This window comes from Rhagoletis pomonella, unplaced genomic scaffold (assembly GCF_013731165.1).
Source record: "Rhagoletis pomonella isolate Grant_MI unplaced genomic scaffold, Rhpom_1.0 Rhpom_scaffold_00013, whole genome shotgun sequence".
NCBI lineage: Eukaryota > Metazoa > Arthropoda > Insecta > Diptera > Tephritidae > Rhagoletis > Rhagoletis pomonella.
In genome coordinates, this window is record NW_023458567.1 from 22,353,327 (window position 1) to 22,377,199 (window position 23,873).

Below are 23,873 nucleotides of genomic sequence, written 5' to 3' on the forward strand. Positions count from 1 at the left end.
ATAGTTTCTTAAAGAACTTTTTGAAAAAAGTCCCCTCAGATGACAAAACAGATTAGGCTTAAAAAATCTGCATAAAAATATTTAAAAATCTTTTCAACGGAACCGTAATAATGAGATTTTTGATGCTGTTTTTTTTTTTTAAAGACTGATTCACGAAAAACTTAAATAACTGGGCCAAAACTATTCTGATTTAGACTTATGGGATCTCAGTAGAAAGGTATTTTCACACTGTTTTTATTTCTGTCAAAAAAAAATCATTCGTGTCCCAATTTTTTTTTTCAAATACCAACGCATCTTAATTCAACTTTGAATGACGTTCGTCCATCCTACCTTTCTCTTTCATCCTTTGAATGAGTTTTTTAGCAACCACCGACACCTCTTAAGTCTAAATCACAAGAGTTTAGGCTCAGTTATTAAAGTTTTTCTTATACTAATCTTTGAGACAAGTTAAAAAACAGCATCAAAAATCTCATCATTACGATTCCGTTCACATTAAAAAAATAAAAATAAAATTTAAGAAACTATTTTTATTCATAAAAAACTCTATTTTTGGAGGTATTTTGAAATTGGTTCAGCTCACTTAAATCTTAATATTTTTTCGAAATATTTTGGTGGACGTCTTAAAATATAATAGATTTTATAATTCCAATGGAAAAATAGTACCGATTTTTTTTTGTATGGGGAGTGATGCAGTCTAATGTATATAGATTGGAAAATAAATATACATACATATATAAATATGTACCTATAAAAGTTTTAATTTTGCGAGTCATAACTTAGCGCGTGCACATTTGTCCGCTCCACCAGCGCCGCGCCCCGCCAGCTCCTGCAGCACTGCACTCAGCCATTATGACCAGGGTTGCCACTTTGGTAAATTGTTACCAAAATTGGTAGAAAAAGTTTGGGTTGGTAAAAAGGTAAATTTTTTCTCATTTTGGTAGATTTTTTATGAACTTTCTGTTCCCGATTTATTTTTCGTATTTATCTTTAAATATATTATAAATTTCTTTGCATGTTTTTATATACTTAAATACGCATAAATGTATATCGATATAAGGCGAACATATCGCGCTCCATTCAAAACTAATTTTACTGGAATCCCGAGGAGCTTTTGATTGCCTAAATATTTTAAATGATTATTTAAATATAAAGAAAAATTTGACAGGTATGTAACTATGATTGTTCGCAAAAATAATCAACGCCATTTTTATCAATGGAAAAAAAATAAAAAATCAACGGGAATTTTAAGCAGCACATTGTTGGCTACACTCAAATAGTATTTGCTTCAAAACTCCAAACCTTAAATTGTTCTAAAAATTCAGAGTAAAAAATTCGAAATTTAGACGAAAATTTTTGGAATTTTTTTATATGTTGTATATAGTTTGAATCCTCGATTTTTTTGGATTTAGTTAAAGCAATAAAAAAATTTTACTCGAAAAATAGTGCGAATATTAAAAAAAAATCACTTTTTTTAGTCAATGTATTTGTCTATAACAACTCGTGTTGAAGTTTTTTAAATAAGGAAGTTTCACTGTTGCCTTTAGTTTCATCACTTCCGCTTTTGGTTGAAGGAAACTGAGAATATGCCAATAATATGACTCAAATACCGTATAACTAGTTAAATAAAAAGTTCTTAAAAAGAGTTTTCTTATTGAATTAACTAAAGAAAAATTAAAAAAAATCTACAGTTTTAATTAAAATAAATAAAAAATAACAAAACTATAGTTTTTATTAAAATAATTTTAAAAAAGTTATTGGTAGATATTCCCCAGATTTGGTAGATTTTTTTCAAGTGGATGGTAAATATTTTTTTTCGTCAGTGGCAACACTGATTATGACCTTATCCCACCTTTCCAATTACAATATAAAAATTCTGAACATTTTTATGCGTTACAAAACATTTTGTGCATGACACCGTGCAACGTACATTCAAAATTTCATTGTCGTTCACTCAACGCAGCTTTAAGTATTGTGTGTTCATGTGATTACATTGTGATTGATCCAAAGCGCAAATTCTACGTTTTTAACAGTTTTAAACCGTTTTCTTAACTTGTGCAAAGAAAGCGACAAAGAGAAAATTTTAATCCAATGCCAACTTTTAAAATTCGATAATAAAATAGATGTCGTTGATGACATATGTAGAACAGTTTTGGGGGAAGTTGGTAAGCTAAAAAATGCTTCAAATAACTTTTTATATTTCGAACCAGAGCTGTCAAATGATTGAATCAGTAGGATCTGCATTTACTTGGCATTCGTTTCAAAATTTTAATTTTTTGGTTGTATAAAAAAAACAACTCATTCCTGAGTGGCTTAAATTATTTTGAAACAAAAACAAACGTAATGTGTTATTGAATCGTAGAGTTTCATTCTGTATAGAATGTGAATGTAACAAAAGCATTCGCAATCAACGTGATTGTAAATTTTGGTTGAATGCAAACACTTTTGTTCATTCAGTACTACACTGAAAAAATATGCCTTGGCTCTAGAAGAAAATCTTTATAGGAGATAATAGTCGTTTTGCTTCTGCTTTTCTATCACTGCAACAATTTGGTAAAGCATCACCTATGTATGACCAAAACTACCTAGCAGCTTTAGATATTCAGTCAATGTTTTTTAAAACCAACTGCATGTTTTTGAAGGAAACTTGCGGGTCAATTTTATGTAACGAACTAAATTTTTATTTGTACAAAGATATATTTTTATTTCCCAATACCAGGCGCACATACATATGAAGTACCAAGCTTCCCAGCTAGCACATTTGCCAGACAATTTCTGATATCAGACAAGTCGGAGTAAAAAGTTGACTATTTCGACAAGTTTTACAGGTTTCGTACAGATGTCTGGAGAATTTTATTTATTTACTTATCCGATATGTCTGATCGAATTATGTCCGATTTCGGGCATACACGTCTGATAATTCTTATTTTCCATGAGTATTTGGTCAGACATCTGTTAGATATACACCAGAATCGTCGATCAGAATTTTCCACGTCGTGCCGGTTAGATTTCCTGTCAACCTCTCCATACGCTTCTGACTGGAAATTTTGCTAGCTGGGTTTCTATACGTATAAATTTGTTTGTAGAACTTTTAAATTAATTTTTTTTTTTGTAGACGCCTTTGAACTTTACAAAGTAGAATTTTGGAAATTTAAAAACGTATACAAACAATTTTGTACGTATGTAGAAATAGAAAACTTCCCAACAAGCATTTCAGTAAATGTTTTTAAAAATAACTTAAAGTGAGTTTGCTATAATAAGCGCTAAATAAGCATTTTTAATATTAAGCTTATTAAAATTTTTTCCAAAGAAACCTTTAATAAGTTTTGAGGGCGAATGTTTATAAATAACTTAAACTTATAAATGAAATGCAAATGCCAACGACATGAAGTAGTAAATATAACAGTTTTTCAATCGTAAGTGACGTGTTTACGTTTTTTAAAATATATTATTAAAAGAAAAAATTAAATAAAACCGATGCGGTAAAAAAAAATCCAATCCAAAATAAAAATATTTTGTTTTTCCTATTGATATTTTTTGTCCAAAAGTAGTTAGTTACATCTAATGCAGAGGTAAACCACCCTTGACTCTTTCGCGGCCATCGCCATAGAAAATATACAGATAATAAGTGACTTTTAGCTCCTTTCTAAACAACTTAAAGTTAGCTTATAGTTAGATACATTTCCTGCAGGGTGTAGAGAACATACAGAGCCATGTGTGTATGTATATATATGTGGGATTAGTTTACGGACAGTGCTTACGATGCTAGGACTAATTGGCCATTCAGAGTTAGTAACATAGAAATGCAGCCATAAATAACGAATAGAGGAATCTAACTTATCGAACTATTTAACGAAAGGATATAGAGAAGAGAACGATACGAACAGAACAGACTGGACATTGCATTCAGTGGTGCCAGATGTGCGGATTTCGCCCCATTTTGGGGTTATCTGAAACCATTTGGGGATAGATTTTTTTGTTTGGGGATGTGGGGATTTGATAGGGATTTTTGTTTTGTTTAAAATATTCATATTGAAATTAAAATACATATATTTTACTGCCTGCCCTTAAAAATTTCCCAAACAAACATTTTCTTTGTCAAAGCATTATTCGAGGCAAATGCCTGTTTTAATTGGCTTTCGCTGAACACACAATTTTCTCTCACTTCAATACACCAAATTGTAAAAGGATCGCTATGATTGGGATTCACCGAATGGACTGCATACATTTCTGATTTCCTAAGTGTAAAAAGAATTTTACAAAGTGGCAAGCGCACAAAACAACTTTGACGAACTTACAGACAGCAATGGGAATAGGAACCTTGGGCCGAAGGTATGTCGTTAAATAGTCTCCAAAAACCATAAAAAATAAGAAACCGCTATACGTAAATAACCAAATGATCTCATATATATGCACACATATACATCTGTGAAAATTTGTAATAGAAAAGTATTCAAAACTCTAATTAAAATGAACTAATAGAAATGAGAATACATATTTTTTTATTTCTTAATTAAGGGGATTTAAATGGGGATTTAGAAGAAAAATGGGGATTTTTTGGGGATAACTGCGGCTCGATATGGGGATGCGCTATAAAAAAATTCTGGCAACACTGATTGCATTGTCAGCCGCCATCAAGCGCAGAACTATGTTCTACTAGTGTTAAATTGTTTAATTGTAATATGTGCGTTTTGTTAAATAAACAGTATGTAATATTAAATTATTAAACTAAATAACCGCGTTTTGTTAAAGAAGATGAAGAAACGGGAAGGCCATTCCTACAATTGGTGTCAGAGTGAGATACGATTCCACTCTAGGAATTGCGTGTAAATTAAAATTTTGTGAAAAAGCGTGTGCGAAACAGCTAGGCGGCGACAGCAAAGTCGGGTTGGGCAGAGGGAGAGCAGCGCTGACATTGCGGTGCGCTAAATTGGCGTGAAAAAAAGCACGCGCACAGTAGCAGTTTTTCAACGGAGAAGAGCAACGTGCTTAGCAAACATTTTTGTGAAAAGCAGCGTGCGCAGACAAAATTTAAAAGCAGCCGATTTGCAAGCGTGGAAAATCCTCAAATTTTCGGCAAGCCAGCCAGTCAGGGAAAATTAAAGCAACGATAAAGTGTATTGTGTGGCCATAAAGACGGTGTGTTTTACCGCTTTGCCGAGGTGGGCAAGAATTTGTGCTTGCGGTACAGTAAACCGCTAAGTGACGACGCTGTCGTCATCAACCAAAAATGCGGTAGTTCACAGCAGCGAAGTCAGGGCAGCGAAGGACGAGTTTAAAGAATCGGCGCGTTAGTTAAAGCAGCGGCGCTAATTCAGAGCAGCGACGCGCTATTTCAGAGCAGCGAAGCGGTACCTCAAAGCAGCGAAACGATACGTCTAACGGCACCACTGGGCTTGACAAACATAAAGACTAGTACAGTGCATTTTTATAAAAAGGAAGACCACAAAAACCAAAGGACGGCGGCGTGGGAGGCAGCAAGCAACATTAGAGAGACACGCTGATTGCAGAATAAGTAAAAATGAAATTCCATTAGAGTGTTAGCTTTCACAATTTTTATAAATTCGCTTTAACCTTTGTTCTATGCACAGGTGAATTGTTTGAGTAATTTTAAAAGCAAAATATAGAAAGTTTAATTATCAGTGGTCCAATTAAATTATTTTAAATTTACCATAATTGTGAATTATTGGTATCATTCGAGCTGGTTATGTAAATTATTTTAAGTAAGAGTGTAATTGGAACTGAATTTTACAAATTGGACCGTGAGAATTTTTGTTAGACCGTGACTAATTAGAAGACTTTGTGAGTTGCAGTGATTTCAAGTGTCAGACAAAGGGTGCCTTTAGAGGTAAATTTAAATGTTTAGTGTTAAATGAAATAAGGTGGAACGAATGTCAATAAACATTATTTCGCCAAGCTAGTTGACTGGGAGTTGAGGATTATTTTATGCCAAGTGTATTTTTTTTTAAGTAAAAGATAGGTAAAAAAGGTTAAGACGTGATAGACGCGCAAAAATTTGGATTGTTTGTTTTTATGAGAGGTGAGGTTAAAAAGCATCATTGTTCGAAATATGCAAAGATTTGAACGGTACTGGCTTGGTAATTGCCAACAAAGTTTCGAAACATAGTAGGTTGATTATCATAGTCAGGGTAAGGTTGTGCAGTCAGTGTAGCAGCGGAAAGAGATCAGTAGAGGTGCAGTAGTGAGTTGCGGCTGGAGGGAAATAATCTCGTAAGTTGGTGCAGTGAAGCACGTTGAGGAATCTGTAGATTCAATGTCAGACGCAAATAGCGTGAGAACTCTATAGAGAGTGTCATCGATGTGTGGAAGGCGTTAGCAGTAATGTACATCGAGGACGTGAGCGTGCGTCCGTGAGATATTGCGGACTATGGTAAAAGTGGACAACGAGAGTGTGGGCGTGCATTCTGTTGCTACTAGGGAGCCATAATTGAAGTTTTATGTCTGGTGGTACGCATAGAGCAGGCAATAAAGTTAGAAGCTGATTCTCTTGAGCTACAGTAGAGACTGCAGTTGACAAGATGCAGAGGAGTGATAAATTTTTATGACCTTTTGAGACCTAGTACGAGTGAAGAGTATAAACAGATTGGTAATTCCTTACAAGGATGAAGCCAATGTCGATTGAAGATAAAAAAGTTTTTGGAGGACTGATTTAAAAAAAAAAATATAAGGTTTTGTTGAAAGCTAGATGAAGGATCAGAAACGCCATTAAGCAAATGATGAGGAAGAGTGAGAAGGGCTGAAATAGAGAAGTTCACAAAATATTTAAAATTAAAATAAGAGTAGTGTTTTTCATTCGAGGCCGAATGAAACGCAGGCTGGCCGAATGTGGGATGCTAGGACTAATTGGCCATTCAGAGTTAGTAACATAGAAATGCAGCATAACGAATAGAGGAATCTAACTTATCGAACTATTTAACGAAAGGCTATAGAAAAGAGAACGATACGAACAGAACAGACTGGACAGTGCATTGTCAGCCGCCATCAAGCGCAGAACCAAGTGCTACTAGTGTTAAGTTGTTTAATTGTAATATGTGCGTTTTGTTAAATAAACAGTATGTAATATTAAATTATTAAACTAAATAACCGCGTTTTGTTAAAGAAGATGAAGAAACGGGAAGGCCATTCCTGCATATATACCTCAGACCTTCTTCTGTTCGTCCATCGTAACCTAAATTTAAAACTAGTTCAATGAATAAATTCAATAGAATTATAACCTGAATTGGCATGGTGAATGCCTAACGCTGACGAGATGACATGATAAGATGAGTAGCCTCATGACTCTTTGGAATCTACCTCATGGGCAGTAGCGCCGGCGTTTCCAGACGCGCCGGCGTCGTCGCCGCCGCCGATTCTTTTTGAAGTTGACCACACCGCCGTCGCAAGGCCTGTCGGCGTAAACCTCTAATATGTATGTGTATATTTATGTACAATGCGAACCTTTAGGTACCTACATAGGAACCAATTTTAGCGTAACCCAGAACCAACGACGTGAACGTATACCCCTTGGTTCCTTTAATAATTTTTTTTTTGGTATTTTGATTTTCTGTGTTTTAATTTTTTTTATATAATTTTTTATTTTTTGAAGTAAAACTTCTTACTCGAGTCCGAAGATGGTTGCGTTAAATATTTAACACCACCACAGGTCGGCCGCTGTGGTGTAGTGGTAAGCAGTGCGCGCTTCCACTCCGCAGCACCTGGGTTCAAACCCTGGTCAAAGCAAATCGGAAAAATATAGAAAAAAGGTTTTTTCTTAACAGCGGTCGTCCCTCGGCAGGCAATGGCAAACCTCCGAGTGCATTTCTGCCATGAAAAACAGCTTCTCATAACAATACAATCGCCGTTCGGAGTCAGCGTAAAACTGTAGGTCCCTCCGCTCCGTGTGACAACATACAAGGCGCACGCCACAAATCGGAGGAGAAGCTCGGCCAAACACTAACATATGTGTAAGCGCCAATCTATTATTATTATTCATAAAATCTATATCGTTCGTTCGATTGTAAAAGATTAGGTGTAAATGAAAGGGCTTGACCTGTAGATAAAGATAAAGATAAAAATAAGTAGACTGTTATGATCGACCTCTAATTCTCGCAGCAGATTTAAACGTCAACTTTTCGCTGACCAAATCTGATGAACTGACAAGATTTTTAAAAGAAGAATTTTCACTGGAAGTGGTTAATGGTAAAAATGATCCAACAATCAAAGGAGCGGCTACCATTGATGCGTTTTTTTCCAGAAATATTAATAACATTGAAATACAACTTTTCATATCTTACTTTAGTTACCACATTCTACTAGTTAATATTGTCGATATGAATGTTTTCTCAGCCACAAAAAATAATTAAATTTTGCAGCTGGTTATAAAAAATAAAAAATTAAAGGTCGTTAAAAAAAAATTGTACTGAAAATCTATAGTTAACTGCCGAATCTGAGTAAACTGCGCACTGTCAATTTGGTCCTAAGTGTTTATCTTATAACTCTCCCAAGATTGCGAGAATTCGTGGTAGAGTGACTCTCCACTTGCTTTGACCAGTATCCAAGTCCGTTATTATTTTCTATAAATTGAACACATTCTTTAACGTGGGCTGTTAAAACATGGATTTTCAATGATACAGAGAGAACATTTAAATCATCTAGCCCTTTATTTAGCTCATCCAAATAAATATCTAGTTTTGGCCCTACTTTTCCAGATATGAAACTACAATCAACAACTTTATTCATCAATACGAAAGCACTGGCATAAGGTATGATTTTTAAATATCCCACTTTTTCATAACCTAAGCTTATGAGCCTCGTTCAATAATTTACTACATGCATTGACTTCGAAACAATCTCCATTGTAGTTTTTAGAAATAATTCCCAATTTCGATGGCCATGTCAAAGCTTTATCCTTTCCCAAAAGGGGTACTAATCTTTTCAAAAAAGGTGGTTCACAAAACCCATTAGCACATGTAATTGAGGTATTATACATTTTTCGAAAACAGTATGTAGAGTCCTCATTTTCCGTAAATAGGGAAAAGTTAATCACATTTGAAAAAGTGGGGCCAAAATTAGATATTTATTTGGATGAGTTAAATAAAGCTTTAAATGCTAATTAAGGCGTCTCTGTATCATTGAAAATACACGTTTTTTAAAACCCACATTAAAAAATTTCTTTAAATTATAGAAAATAACGGACCGGGATACTTGTCGGATTCCAACAAAATTTGGTTTGCACTTTTATGACTTAAAATTTTAAAACTAAAAACATAAAATAAAATAAAAAATATATAAAAAACAGAAAATGAAAATACAAAAAAAGAAGATTAAAGGAGCCATGTTACCATGTGCCCTAAAGGTTCGCATTGTACATAGGGTCTTGGCTCAAACCTTATCCATTCGTCCTGAAATATACTTGCCAGAAATGCGATTTCTTTATAAAAAAGAGAATCATTTTGAAATATGAGTGTTTTTACTCTCCAGAAAATAATTGATACAACCTCACATACGCAGTTTTGCATTTTCTTGATACGCGGTTTTGCATTTTCTTGATACGCGGTTTTGCACTTTAAACGACGATATATATGTATATATATCTTGAAAATAGAATCAGGTACGATTTCGGGGTTTGAAGATTTGGAATCTGGGGATCATATGGGATAATTCTACATTGGAATTTCTTCCATCGATTTTAATAACCTCTGCCGCTGTTTCAAGAGCACTGTGTGTTACTTTAACCTAGTAAATATTTGGGTATGCAAACAGTGACAGTTTTTAAGTAATTAAAAACTCGGTGAAGATGTGGGCTTGTACAAACACCCTGCAGGGAAAGCTTTTATTTGTGAAGCAGAATTCTACAAATATGTTTTTCAGCCCAACTAGTTCGTTTTCTATCTTTTGAACAGCCTCTAGTTGCGTTGTCATTATTCATAAGGAAGATGTGGTTTTAAAAACAGGGCTTATCGCAATCGCTGTTTGCATAACATAGTATTTCCATTTGAATGCAATAAGTCTGGTTATCATCTGCTCTTCACAGTACTTTTAAAGCGTTCAAAATCATTGGAATCACTTTAGGGGATAGGCAGTGAATGTGCTATTATAGTGACCACTCGCGCCTTTTGGAAATAGTATCGCTTTAGTAAGCAACTAGTCAACTCAGTCACAGAACTGCAAAGATATTTGACCAAATAACTAGTTTGCGCAAATGACCATGCAAGAATTATTATTGTCCGCAAAAAAAAGCGGCCCTTGGCGCTATTTGACTTGTTCGTTTAGTAGGAAATCGTCGGTCATCGACTTCGACTGGCGTGTTATCGCTTGGGCGGTTACAGCGCCAATCAAGAAGAAGATATACTTATTTTCTAATAAGAGAAATTAGCATTTTCAAATAACCTAGCACTAAAATTGTCTTTAAATTTATTCATAATATTATTTTTGAATAGACTTTTTATAAAGGGAAGGCACTGTGCGGCAGTCCCATTTGTTGATAATAGGTTGCACAGCAACTTAATTAAAAGTGCTCAAACACAATTTGGCATTCATTGTACATATCGCCTATAATATTGCAAAACCTTATATATCAATTATTACCCTTGACTCTAAGATCGTCTGTTAATTTTATTTATTGGAATGCTTCGCAAATCCTTATTCTCTCATAAAGTAAAGATAAAACGGTCTACCTTTAGCTGGTGAAGATTCACGATTGACAGATGCGTTCAGATACAAGTGACAGATCATTAAAGCACCAAAAGTAATAATTGACTTAGAACGTTTTGCAGTATCACCGACGATATAATATAACTTTAACATATTTTTCATATTTACATAAATGTTCTACATAGAGTTTATCCAGTTTTAAATAAGTTATTTAAACAGTCGAAATGTGTTTGCATTAAATGTTTAATTAAAGCTCATACAAGTCTCTAGCCGAATACAATACGTACTATAGATACGGTGACCAGATTTCTGTGGACAAAAATCGGGACATTTCTAAAGCACCGAATCCGAACATACAATTTTGTTTTCAGAATAAAAAGACATAAAATCTTTTAATACGGGTTTACTTAAAACAAAACAAAGAGAAACTAACTTGAAAAATTATCGCAAAAATGTATGCACGCAATATATATGGTGGCGAAAATGTTAATAGGAAAGAGACATTTTGGCACGTTTTAGCTACTTTTCTTTTTTTAGAAATCTAATTAAAAACTGAACATTTTAATGAAACTTTCTGTACAACGTTTGAAATTTTGAATTGCATGGTCTTTGTAAAATGACGAGCTACACTTTCATAAAAAATAATAAACATTAAATAATCGAAAGGGTAATAGCCAAAGAAAGCTAAAATGTCTCTTCCCTATTTATATTTTTACCACTGTATCTAATAATAATAATAATAATAATAGATTGGCGCTTACACATATGTTAGTGTTTGGCCGAGCTGCTCCTCGATTTGTGGCGTGCGCCTTGATGTTGTCACACAAAGAGGACTCCAACTCCGAACTTCGATTGTATTTTAATGAGAAGCTATTTTTCATAGCAGAAATACACTCGGAGGTTTGCCATTGCCTACTGTTGCTTTGACCAGGGCTTGAACCCAGGCGCTGCGGATTGGAAGCGCGCACTGCTTACCACCACGCCACAGCGGCCGCTGTATTTACAGCGTATATTTTTCATATCCATGAACTTTTCGAATTTCGTATAATTTCACTAAATTCAAGTTAGAATCATTTCATGAAAAAAAACTTAACATAAAATTATTAACCCCCCCCCCCAAAAAAAATATTCAGCTAAAATTGATAGACTGCAATACAGGGAGAGTACCAGTTTGACAGAATAAAACATAACCAAAGATCATAGAAAGTAAGTATGCTGGCTATGTTTATGGCCCCCTTATAGGGTTGCCACATTCTGAAACGGAGAAAGGAGTACATTTCTATTTTCGATAGAAAAAAAGCAGTACAGAACTTAAAAAAGGAGTACAACTTTTGTTTTATTTTTTTTGTGCAATTTATTGTTATTAATTACCATTATTTAGGTACAAAGAAACATATAAATCTTTTTCAAAGCAACAATAAATGTTGAAAATAAATAACTAAATTCTACAAAGGAATTCCAGGCTATTCCTGAATGTATGGCAATTTTTTATTTTATAATTTAAAATTTTTCTGATTTTTATACCCGAGCGCCCTGCACCTACCTGCCTACGACCATGCTTACACCTTTTCACTATCACACTTAACTTTACTTACTAAGTAGTGTTTGCCACAATATGAATGGCAAAGTACAGGGCTTAAACTAATAACAATCGCAAAGGTTTTTCGAAAAATAAAAGAGTCCTTTAAATATTTTGCGAAAAAAAGTATTTTCTGCTAACTTTATAAATAGTTTACTAATTTACGTCTGGCAACCCTACCCCCTTATATTCAATGTTGTTTGTGATAACGAATGTGTACAGAGAGACGCTTTTCAATTAATAAAGAAAACACTGAAAATTGGAACATTATCGGTACAAATATGAAAAATGGAGACACTTCTACGTCCCGACTTTTAAAAAATATTCAACGGGACAATTTTCTCAAAATCGGTACTGTTCCGCCAAAATCGGTACGAATGGTCACCGTAACTAAAGACCAAATTAAATATGTACTCTTCTTTAGAGCTGTAAAACTATCGATGGTACTATCGGTAGTAACGAATAGTTCTATTTTTTTTGCACTATTGACTAAAAACTTGAATTCACCAAAATTGAAGTGAGTAAAAGCAACTTCAATACCTGGATCATGCTAATCGGGTGTAATTAAATTAAAAAAAAAAACAGTTTGGATATCTTCTTGGAACCATACTATGGTGTTAGTAATTCTGCGTCGATGGAAGACACTATTAATATGGGCCACGGTTAGTCAGATTTTGGAGATTCTTGTATTTCCTTTTGATACTTTGAATGGATAAATAATCATGTAGAAGTCGGGGCACGGTTCGGGTATTTGTACAATGATTTCGATTCTTGTAGCACAGGCTTGAAATATGGACTTTTCCGTAAATTTTGGAGAGAGTTCTATGCCAATACGTGTCGTGCTGAAATAAGTAACCGACGAAAATCGTCGAAAACTATGCAGTGCTGCCAAATTTTTCGGTTTTAATACACTAGTCGAATCGAAATTTTAGGCAATGTCGTGAAATTTTCGATACGATTCGACTCTCGAAAAACGACTTGCTTTCGCCACGACTCTCGCAATAAGGCTGATTAAGTTATCAGGTAATCTCGTTAAAAATTACCAGAAAGGTGTCAAGAAAAAATCAAAATGAAATGGCGAATTTAATGAAGAAAAAGAAGAACGTATTACAAGTAACGAAAAAATTCTGTTTAGGGACACGGTTACCAGACTTACTGATTTTATAGTACAGTACTGATTTTTCAACTCTCGCACTGATTTTGTTCATTTATTCAAACAGTGCGCTAATGCCCTGATTTTTTTAGATTTGTTCTGATTTGTACTGATTTTTCGATTCTGAGCATAGAAATTTGTAATAGTGGTCTTCCCACCGACCTTGGTACTCGGTAACTAGGTGTTCGGTAATTTTTCCCCATGAATTTTGTTTGTGTATTATTACTTTATACAAAGCATATACTTAAGGATTTTTTTAAGTTTTCACATAACGGCGTAACTTCCTTAAACTGGACTGTAAAAAAGACGAGACTAATTTAATTATAGTTGACATTTTTCAGACAATGTTCGATATGCTAAAGAAATTAATACCACAAAAAGAGCAATCGTTTTATTGGCATCAGTGCACGGGCTTCGAAAAAATTAATATTGGTAGATTTTGCATATAGAAAATTGTAGAAGTTGGTAGATCTTTTAAAGGAAAAAGTATTAGATAATTTTTACTCATATAGGATAAAACATGGCGAATTCAGAAAAGATGATGTTACCAGAGCAGCTGGATTTTCGTTTCGGTGGTTCTTAATGTCGAAATTATGTAATTGCTGTAATTCTTACTGGGATTGTGCATATATGTATATATATTTCACGTGAATAAAATATTCAATAAAAAACCAATACATAAAACTGGGCCCGAATCACGACAACCGTTATCGAATGAAACTCGATTCTAATCGATTAATATTTTTTTTGTGTTCAGATTCAAAGCATATTCCAGACTTCCAAAAGAAGCTGTGGTATAATTGGTTAATAAACAGAGGAAGGACTTCGTTCAACTGCAATGCCTCCGCTCCTGAAAGCTCGCGTGCCTCTTCCAAATACACACGCCGACTGTTCAGTCAAGTTTGCTACAAGATCACGCCTAAAGATGATTGATACTTTAAGTAAAACAGACCGAAAAAGAGCAGTCGCCCAATATCTAAATTTGGTTAACTCTTTCTGGTCAAGTTATCCCCATAACTACAAAACAATTAATCCCAATCGATCGTCCACAATTTTCCCAGTTGAAGTATCAAGAAAACAAATGGTTGTTTATAACCGTTTCCGGCTTGGACATACGCGGTTTAAACATCAACACCTTTTTGAGAAAACGCAGACAGCCCCTTGCCCATAAATCATATCACAGAGAGTTGTCCGCAGCTAGAAAACTTACGTGAATAAATAAGCATAAATGGTCCAATAGAAACATTAAAAATTTTAAATAGTTCAAACATAAAAACATTTGTAAAATTCATATGTAAACTGAATCTATACTTTGAAGTGTTATATCCTTATACCATATATGTAATACTTCTATATTGGCAGTAAGCTAACTTTTCAATGTGTAAGCATTCCGAAATCAAAGCGAGACAGTCTAGTACCATTTTTGTCAATGTATTGTGTACTTGAGTGCCGTTTTTGTATATGTGTTGTGTACATGTTTATTTATAAACGTATGTGTTCCTTTTCTTTCGTGCGTGTTTATTGATATATCTGTACTGTAGTGTTTTCGGACGGTACTAGCTCTTACTGCCAATATAGGAGTATTACATATATGCCTTATACATACCTAGTTCCTAAGTTGTTTCACTTTTATACATATGAAGCTGATGGTCTCGTTGCTGGAGCTGTTTAGGTTAATTTGTTATCCTAATGCAATAAATAAATAAATAATAATAAATTTAGAGGTTGGTTTAAAATTAAAGCTTTGTCTAAAGTATAGAATTTCTATTATCGGTTTTTGACGTATGTATGTTTCTTAAAACCCGATAATAAAATGCCTACTTTAGACACATCTATAAATTAAAAAGCAACGAGGCCTTTAAGCTTTCTTCTTCTTTTCCAGTTGCAAATTGCGTAACATAAGAAAGTTAGTTAACCAGCCGATTTCTACAAGTTGGTCTAATATTTATATTGTTTACCGACTAACTGCTTCTTTTTCCATTGTAGTACAGAGGCGAAAAAAATTAAACAGCTGTGTATATTTGAATAAATTTATTCAGTAGAAAGATTAACATTAACTAATCCAGCAGGTATAAAAGATGGTTTTGTAGGGAAGGAAAGCATACTTGCTGCAGAAGTTCAAGTGGATTGTGCTCTTTTTTTTGCACTAGTTTTCGCTCATCAACGGGAAGAGGTAAGTTTTAAATTCTTTGGCTAATTTTGCAAAAATAGTGACTGAAAATTTTAGTAGCTTTAAAATATATATTGATATTTTTTTACGCGATCAATCGCCTTTAGTTATCAAAGAAAACGAAGCAGAACTCACAAAATCCTTTCTGAATTTCCGAAAAAAATTCAAGAGTTTTGGTACGCAAATAAAATCTGATCCGTAATAGATAAGGTTGGGCGTAATACAATTGTTTTCTGTCTTCACTTCTACAAATAATGTCAACTAGAGATGTGAAGACTCCATAATTTTAACAGTTCAAAGAATATAAGAGATATTAAATAAGCTTAGAAAAGTCAGTGAATAATAAATAAAACATTAATTTTTTAGCTTCAACTTCCTGGACAATGTCGTCTGCGAATATAGAGCTCCAATGTGCCGCCCAAAGTGTTGGTACTGTCAATACGCTGGTGACTACACTTCTTCAGGCACTACTTGCCGCACAATGTGCCATCTCTGCACCCGAGCTGTGGCCATCAGACTACGCAGATCAAGCTCTGAAAAATGGCTTGGACACCTATGATTTTGTGGTGGTGGGCGCTGGATCTGGCGGTTCGGTAGTAGCCAGCCGTTTAAGCGAAAATCCAAACTGGAATGTGCTAGTTCTGGAAGCTGGGGGTGACCCTCCACAAGAAAGTGAAGTTTGTACAAATATGTATGGATTTGAAAACTTTTAAATTTTCTTTTACCAAACTTTCCTCAGGTACCCGCTTTAATTTTTTCTATGGAAAAAACAAGCGCAGTATATAACTACTCTACGGAGCCAAGTGACAAAGCCTGTTTGGGTCTCATCGACGGTCGGTGTTATTTCCCACGAGGAAAAATGATAGGCGGCTCTGGTGGTGCTAATGCCTTGTTTTATGTTTGGGGCAATCGCAAGGATTATGATGGTTGGGCAGAGGCTGGCAACACTGGATGGGGTTGGGATGACGTCGTACCATATTTCGAACGTTCAATTAGTCCCGTAGGTAATGAGTCCGATCCACTAGGATATCTGACAATCAGTCAATTGCCTGATACTGACACAGATATAGCGGACATGCTCGCACAGGGATCCGCTGAGTTGGGCATACCGCAGAAATGGGAATTTAATGATATTAGCGAACCAGGATATTTCAAATTACCTCGCACAGTAGGAAATGGACGTCGCACGAGTCCAGCCAAGGGCTACCTATCGAGAGTTTCACCACGGTCTAATTTGCATGTGATAAAAGAAGCGCATGTCACCAAGTTGAATTTCGATGATAGCGGAAAAAAAGTTAACTCGGTGAGCTTTATACTTCAGGGAAAATATGAGCTGAATGTGACAATTGGCAAAGAGTTGGTTGTATCCGCAGGCGCAATAGATTCGCCAAAGCTGTTAATGTTGTCTGGTGTGGGTCCAGCGGATCATTTGAAGCAATTGGATATTCCCGTTGTACAGGACTTGCCAGTCGGCGACAATTTGTATGATCATGTGAATGTTTTGACTTTTCTTAAATTGAGGGAAAATGTTGCACCGAACGTCACGACGGTCGACACTCTTGATATCATTTATAAATACCTAATTCACCAGAATGGAACATTGGATAGAACACCTTCAATTACAGGATTCATTAATACGCTTAAAAACGATACATACCCGGATATAGAGGTCCACCATATAATAATCCGACGTAATGATCAGGCTACTTGGCAAATATTCGCCAGTGGGCTCTACCTGAATGATAACATTACCGATCAAGTATCCAAGGCGCTCGAATCAGCTGATATTTTAATTATGTTTAATTTTCTTTTGACGCCCAAGTCTAAAGGCTATATGCGACTACAGAGCTCCAATTACAAAGATGATCCCAAATTGGTACATAATTACTTTAGCGAATCAGAAGATGTGGAGACTGTACTGCGGGCAATGCGTTTCCAGGAGCAGCTGGTGAACACTACAGCCTACAAGGCAATGAACGCCACGATGCTACTACCCAGTATTGACGAGTGCGATGCTTATGAACTGAGAAGTGATGATTATTGGCGTTGCTATCTTAAGTACTTTTCTTGCACCCTCTATCATCAGTCGGCTACAGTTAAAATGGCCCCTGAGACGGACGAGACGAGCTGTGTGAATCCACGTTTGCAGCTTCGCGGTGTTGACAACGTGCGTGTGGCTGATGCTAGTGTCATGCCAAAGGTGCCCAGTGCCAATACAAATGCGGGTACAGTTATGATTGGTGAAAAGGTAGCCGATTTTATACGCGAAGACTGGCAGAATTAGAAGCTTAGGACAGTTTTCATTTGCGACATATTTGAAGTACCCGCAGAAGGGATATTATAAGATTTTCTTAAATATCTCTCTTCCAGGACCATTTCTTAAGTCCTAAAAAACTTTTAAACTTCGGATTGTACTAAATATATAAAATAACAAGTAATTTTTAGCAAAAAAACCGGCTTCAACTCTCATATAAAAAAAAAATATATATATATATATATATCTCATGATCCAGCAAAAAGAATTATCGAAATCGGTTGACGTGGTCCAAAGTTATGCGGTAACAAACATAAAAAAAAAAAAAAAAATTATTCCGACGAACTGATAACCTCCTCCTTTTCGGAAGTCGGTTAAAAATGAATTGCTGTTCGAGTGTTATCGCATAACTCAAGATCGGCTCAACGGATTTGCTTCGTTTTTATTTCATTTTGTTTCTTTCTGTATGTAGAAGGTTTGTTAAGAGAAAATTAGAAAAATGGTGCTGCCAGATAACTGAAACATCAGAAAGAAATATTAATAAGCCGCAGTAGTGCTATTTCACTGAGAATGTATAAAAAAAATTTGGAAAGCGTTGCCACCATACGAAAAAAAAATTATATATAAAAATGGCTTTCCTTCCAGTGTTATCGCATAACTCAATGACGGCTCAACGGATTTGCTTCGTTTTTATTTCATTTTGTTTCTTCCTGTCTGTAGAAGGTTTTCAAAGAGAAAGCTGGAAAAATGGTGTTGCCAGATATCTGAAACATCAGAAAAATAATTTCAGTTTACATAAACCGCAACGCTGATACTTCACTGAGAATGTGTAAAAATCCAATATAGAAAAAAATTTGGATAGGGTTGCCACTATCAAAAAAATGTTTATATATAAAAATTAACTGATATTCGTGTGTTATCGCATAACTCAAGAACGGCTCAGCAAATTTGCTTCATTTTTCTTCAATTTTGTTTCCTTCTGTCCGTATAAGGTTTGCAAGGAAAAAATTGGAAAAGTGGTGTTGCCAGATATCTGAAACATCAGAGAACTGATTTGAATTTGAACAAATCGCAATAATGATACTTTACTGAGAATGTATAGAAAAATCCTATGTAGAAAAAAATTTGGATAAGGTTGACAGCATTAAAAAAAAATTATATATATATGAAAATCAATTGTTGTTCGTGTGTTATCGCATAACTCAAGAACGGCTCAGGAAATTTGCTTGCTTTTTAATTCATTTTGTTTCTTTCTGTCTGTAGAAGGTGTGCAAAGAAAAAATTTGGAAAAATGCTGTTGCTATCAGAAATATCAGAAAAATTTTTTTTTTACATAAATGAACCGCAATAAATTCACGTTGCTGGGAATGCATAAACCATATTAATATAGAAAAAAATTTAATAGGGTTACCGCCTAAACTACGAAAATGGTATTTATGTAAAATAACAGTACGAATATAAAATGAAATGTGTGAGATAGCTCTTTACCATATTTTAAGACAGGATTTCCACCTATCTAAAAACCTCCTTATGTCATTTAATTTTAAAATTAAAATGATTGATCATTTAGTAGATGTTCTTCGCTATAGTCTGCGGAAGAAATTTGAGGAAAATGTCTTCATCGTCGGTAAAAACCACGAGCAAATTCATACAGACATATCTTTATCTTCTCTATATATATAAAACTAAGTTGCGCACGTATGACCACCCATAACTCGAAAATGGATTGTCCTATTTAAGTAGACTTTTTTAGTTGTGTTCGTTTTTGCTCAAGGAAAAATGTTGCGGAGAGAAAACTCCGATAAGTGGCACTGGAATTGAATTGTTACTAAAAATCATACTTATAGTCAGATTTCGGTCATATTCTATATATGCATTGGTGAGGGAAGAAAAACATTTTCCGAAAAATTCAACTAGAGTTACTTCATGGTAAAGTACTAGAACTTAGTATGGGTAAATATGAAGTCAATTCAATACTCATGGAAGAAACTGGGCGTTATTGAAGACGGGGGTGTGGCCCTTTCCATGCAAACAGAATTTTTAATAAGAGATATGCAACTCTAGAGGGGTTCATGGTAGAGTACTCGAACATGGCATGGAGATACATGTATGAAAGCAATCGAATACTCATGGAGAAAAGTTGGACTATTTGAAAAGGGAGTATTGTGTGTCTTTGAGGGGGTTCCTGAATAGTTTAAGCTCACAATTTGACCCGCCAGGTGAAGCTAGAGACGAGTTATTACTAAAAATTGTATTTATGGTCCGATATGCCTCATATTCGAAATATGCTTAGTATCGTAAGGTGCAATATTGCTGTGAAAAAATTTGCCCGACAATTTGCTCAGGAGTCGAGTTATTACTAAAAATTCGTATTTATGATGCCATTTGGCCCATATTTAGGATATGTATTGGAAATGGTAAGGGCAATACCTTTGCAAAAAAGAGCCGTCAGGTGGCTCTGGAGTCAAGTTATTACTAAAAAACGACGGATTACGTTGACCTGATGCACCACTGAGTATTTCGAACTCCCGTGTGTCTGACTAAGGCATCGAATCCCAGACCATTTTGTGAATCCCGGGATTTCGGGATCTTAAATTGGTAACCCCAGGCTCCCGGGATATTTCGGGATATTATTACTATTATATTCTTACTATTAATTTAATTAGTCTTGCTTTAGTGCGAATACTAGAAGTAAAATAAATTTGTATTTTAAGCAAAGAAATGTAAATGCCTTTATTTTATATAAATTAAAAAATTAATTACAAACTGAATATATCTTAGAAATATTAAAGCATCTAGCGTATCATCCGCAAGACTAGATCTTAGTTTATTGCAAACATATCCAGCCGTTGAGAAGCATCTTTCCGACTCCACGCTAGTTGGAGAAACTGTTAGTAACATGTTGTAAATCATTCGTAAATTAGATCCTTGAGATCCACCTGATATAAAAAGATCTACTTCTTGTGAAACAATGTCGCTTAGTTTATGAATAAAAGAAGAGTCCTGCGTTTTATCTGGGCTTACACATTTTGCAACAGCGCTTTGAAGTTTACTTTCTAAACATTCACTTTCATTTTCATCAAAACATGATAAGCCGAAATTTTCGTCACCCGTAGCATCGTCAATAGGCCTTGTAGCAAATGTTTGCAAAAATTTCATTAGTTGTTTTTTTTTTTTTATTGAGGAAATACTAAACTGACATAAGTCAACTTACTCTGAATTTATTTTTGGATTCGACCAAAAGTTCAAAGTAGCGGGATGAATATTTCTTCGCTCTTTAATACGCCTTTTTAGAGCACTCAATAGCTCGTTGCTGAAAAAAAATTTTGATTTCGAAACTTCCTGCAACTTGAAAGCCATCGCCGCATCAGCTTTGCACAAGTTCATATCAGAGCGGCACAGAGCTTCTACAGTCATTTATACAGGCTTTAAAACATCTAAAATGCTTTTCATAATATAACTATACAGACCTACAAAATTTAAAAAAAAAGTTCAGACCCTGAGACTAGCTTATATTTACTTTTCTAAAGGTTTTTATTGCGCTGAATCTGAATCCAAAATAAGTTTTGCTCGATTGGCTCAGGTTTTCGAGATATTTGAGCCTAAACATGCGAAAAACCCGATTTTTTGCTATATTCGTCATTCTTTCCGACCATGCTGAACAGCTTGTCCACAGTGCGGAGCGGAAACTAGAGCTTTCCGCCTGCCACACATACAAAGTAATGTCTTCGGGAACATGGATCGGAAACCCGGCATTACCGACCTTGATCAACAGCCTGTCCGCAGCGCGGAGCGGAAACTAGGTCTTTCCACCCGCCGCACACAAAAGTAGACTGAAGGCTAGGCCTCGCCAGCTACCAAACCTGCTATTTTATGCTGTTATTATCATTCTTATTATTATTATAAATTACTATGTATCTAAATGTTCTATTCTCATTTGTCTGTAAGAAAACATTTTTCTGTAGACCAAATAAATAAATAAATTAAGAATGGTTCGTTTTTTTTTTAGAAAATTGAATAAATCATTTGAAAGTAAAATATTTCCCCTTGATAATGCTGTTTATCTCGTTGAGGATATCTTGTTTTAAACTTGAGATATTGTTCATTGAAATTTATGAGTTTTGCGACATTACTTCATTGCGCAAATGCTTGAAAGATACAACACGAAAAGAAACAGATTTGTAGTATACGTTTAGGCGTCTTTATTTACATACATAGTGAATGTATGTGTATATGGGCGCGTGTATAAAGAAAACTTATTTCGTTTAAGAATTTAACGAAGAAATGAATGCATTAGAAATTCTCTAGGAATTTCATTTGATATTCAAGTATTAAAGAAATGAAGCCAAGAAATGAATGTATTGATAAAGTTAAAAAATGTTGTTATATATGTGGAACTTTTGATACTAACACTGACCGTAGACCAATTACTGAGTTAATAAAAATTCGATATTTAAAGTGTTATAAAATTCCTATGACAAACTTAGATAAACCGTGGGTTCCTACCTCAGTTTGTAATGCTTGCAGACTGACATTAGCTAGATGTGGTGAGAAAGTCATGAAAAATGTTAGAATTCAGCCAGTCTTTTGGCGTGAGCCCAGAGATCACGACACAGATTTTTACTTTTTTGTTTATGGAAGGATTTAATAAAAACAAAAGAAGGAAACTCATTTATCCTAACGTAAAAAGTGTAACACCAGCAAAGAAAGGTATTATGAAACCGGAAGGGACAGGTTCTTTGAACGAACGTGAATTATTTAATTTTAACGAAATTAAAGATAAAATACCTTCAGATTTTTATGAAGCTGAAAGTTCCGATTTTGAGAATTCTTCTAGCGATGAAGCTTCTCAGTTTTTTAACTAGGCTGGGTTAAAGGATTGCGTCCGCGATCTGAATCTCCCCAAAGAGAAAGCAGAACCAGACTTAAATACAGGAATTTGTTGTTGCACGGAATACAAGTTACGGAATACATAAATAGAGGTCAAGATTTCGTTAAATACCTTTCTAGTGAAAATGATCTCGTGTATTGCAATGATATCGAAGGACTCATTAATATATATAAAACAGATGTATACAAACAAGAGGACTACCGGTTTTTCATAGATTCTTCAAAAGACAGTCTAAAAGCTGTGTTATTGCACAACGGAAATGTATACGCAGCAGTACCCATCGCCCATTCCACTATATTGAAAGAATCGTATGCCAGTTTCAAAGAAGAGAAGATAAAGTATGAAACGCATAAAATCGAAATAATATCCATGTTTCCTTTATTTGTGGGATAGCCGTGCAAGGGAGCAGCATTGGGTAAAATACAAGTGGCCACAGAGAATGAAATGGCAAATTAATTCATATAACATTTTACATGAAAAATTGGTTGACCCAAAGCAAGTGTTATTACCACGTCTTCATATTAAATTAGGCTTAATGAAGCAGTTTGTTAAGGCCTTAGACTCAGAAAGTAAGTGCTTCAAGTACATGCAGTCGAAATTTACAAAAATTTCTGACGCCAAAATTAAGGCCGGCATTTTTGTTGGACCCGATATAAGGAACCTTATGAAAGACAAACATTTTGTAACACTAATGAGACCGGTGGAAAAGAACGCTTGGTTGAGTCTCAAACTTGTTGCAGAAAATTTTTTGGAAAACTATCGGGATCCAAATTTTAAAGATCTTATCGCCACCATGCTACAGAATTTTCAGCAATTAGGCTGTTTAATGAGTATGAAATTGCACTTTCTTTTCTCTCATTTAGATTTTTTCCCGGAAAATGTGGAAGCTTTCAGCGAAGAGATGGGTGAAGAATGTTTCCATCAGGATTTCAAACAAAAGGAGAAGCATTATCAAGGTAGATGGGATGAAAAAATAATGGCGGATTATTGCTGGTCTTTGAAAAGGGATAAAGTCTCTACCAGTCATAAACGCAAGTCCCTTCAAAGACCCTTCGAAATGAAACGAGAACGTTTTCATAAAAGAAAAAAGCAATAATTTCATTTTTATTAAAAAAATACAGGTCTTGATTGAGGAGGATTTGAGTAATTTTATGACCCAAAGAGAACTCAAGCGCA

At 34.8% G+C, this 23,873-nt stretch overlaps 3 protein-coding genes across 6 annotated transcripts in view; 2 read left to right on the forward strand and 1 right to left on the reverse strand.

The window, feature by feature from the left end:
• The window catches only part of LOC118748995 (flotillin-2), a 516,275-nt gene that overhangs the window by 199,486 nt on the left and 292,916 nt on the right, over positions 1–23,873 (reverse strand). The window lies entirely within an intron of this gene.
• Positions 1–23,873, forward strand: part of LOC118748990 (glucose dehydrogenase [FAD, quinone]) — a 36,079-nt gene that overhangs the window by 2,452 nt on the left and 9,754 nt on the right. The window lies entirely within an intron of this gene.
• Positions 15,475–17,972, forward strand: LOC118748994 (glucose dehydrogenase [FAD, quinone]-like). The gene is made up of 3 exons (XM_036483771.1): positions 15,475–15,555; positions 15,919–16,229; positions 16,292–17,972. The coding sequence occupies exons 2-3, from the start codon at positions 15,936–15,938 to the stop codon at positions 17,834–17,836; spliced, it is 1,839 nt and encodes a 612-aa protein (XP_036339664.1). The 5' UTR covers positions 15,475–15,555; positions 15,919–15,935; the 3' UTR covers positions 17,837–17,972.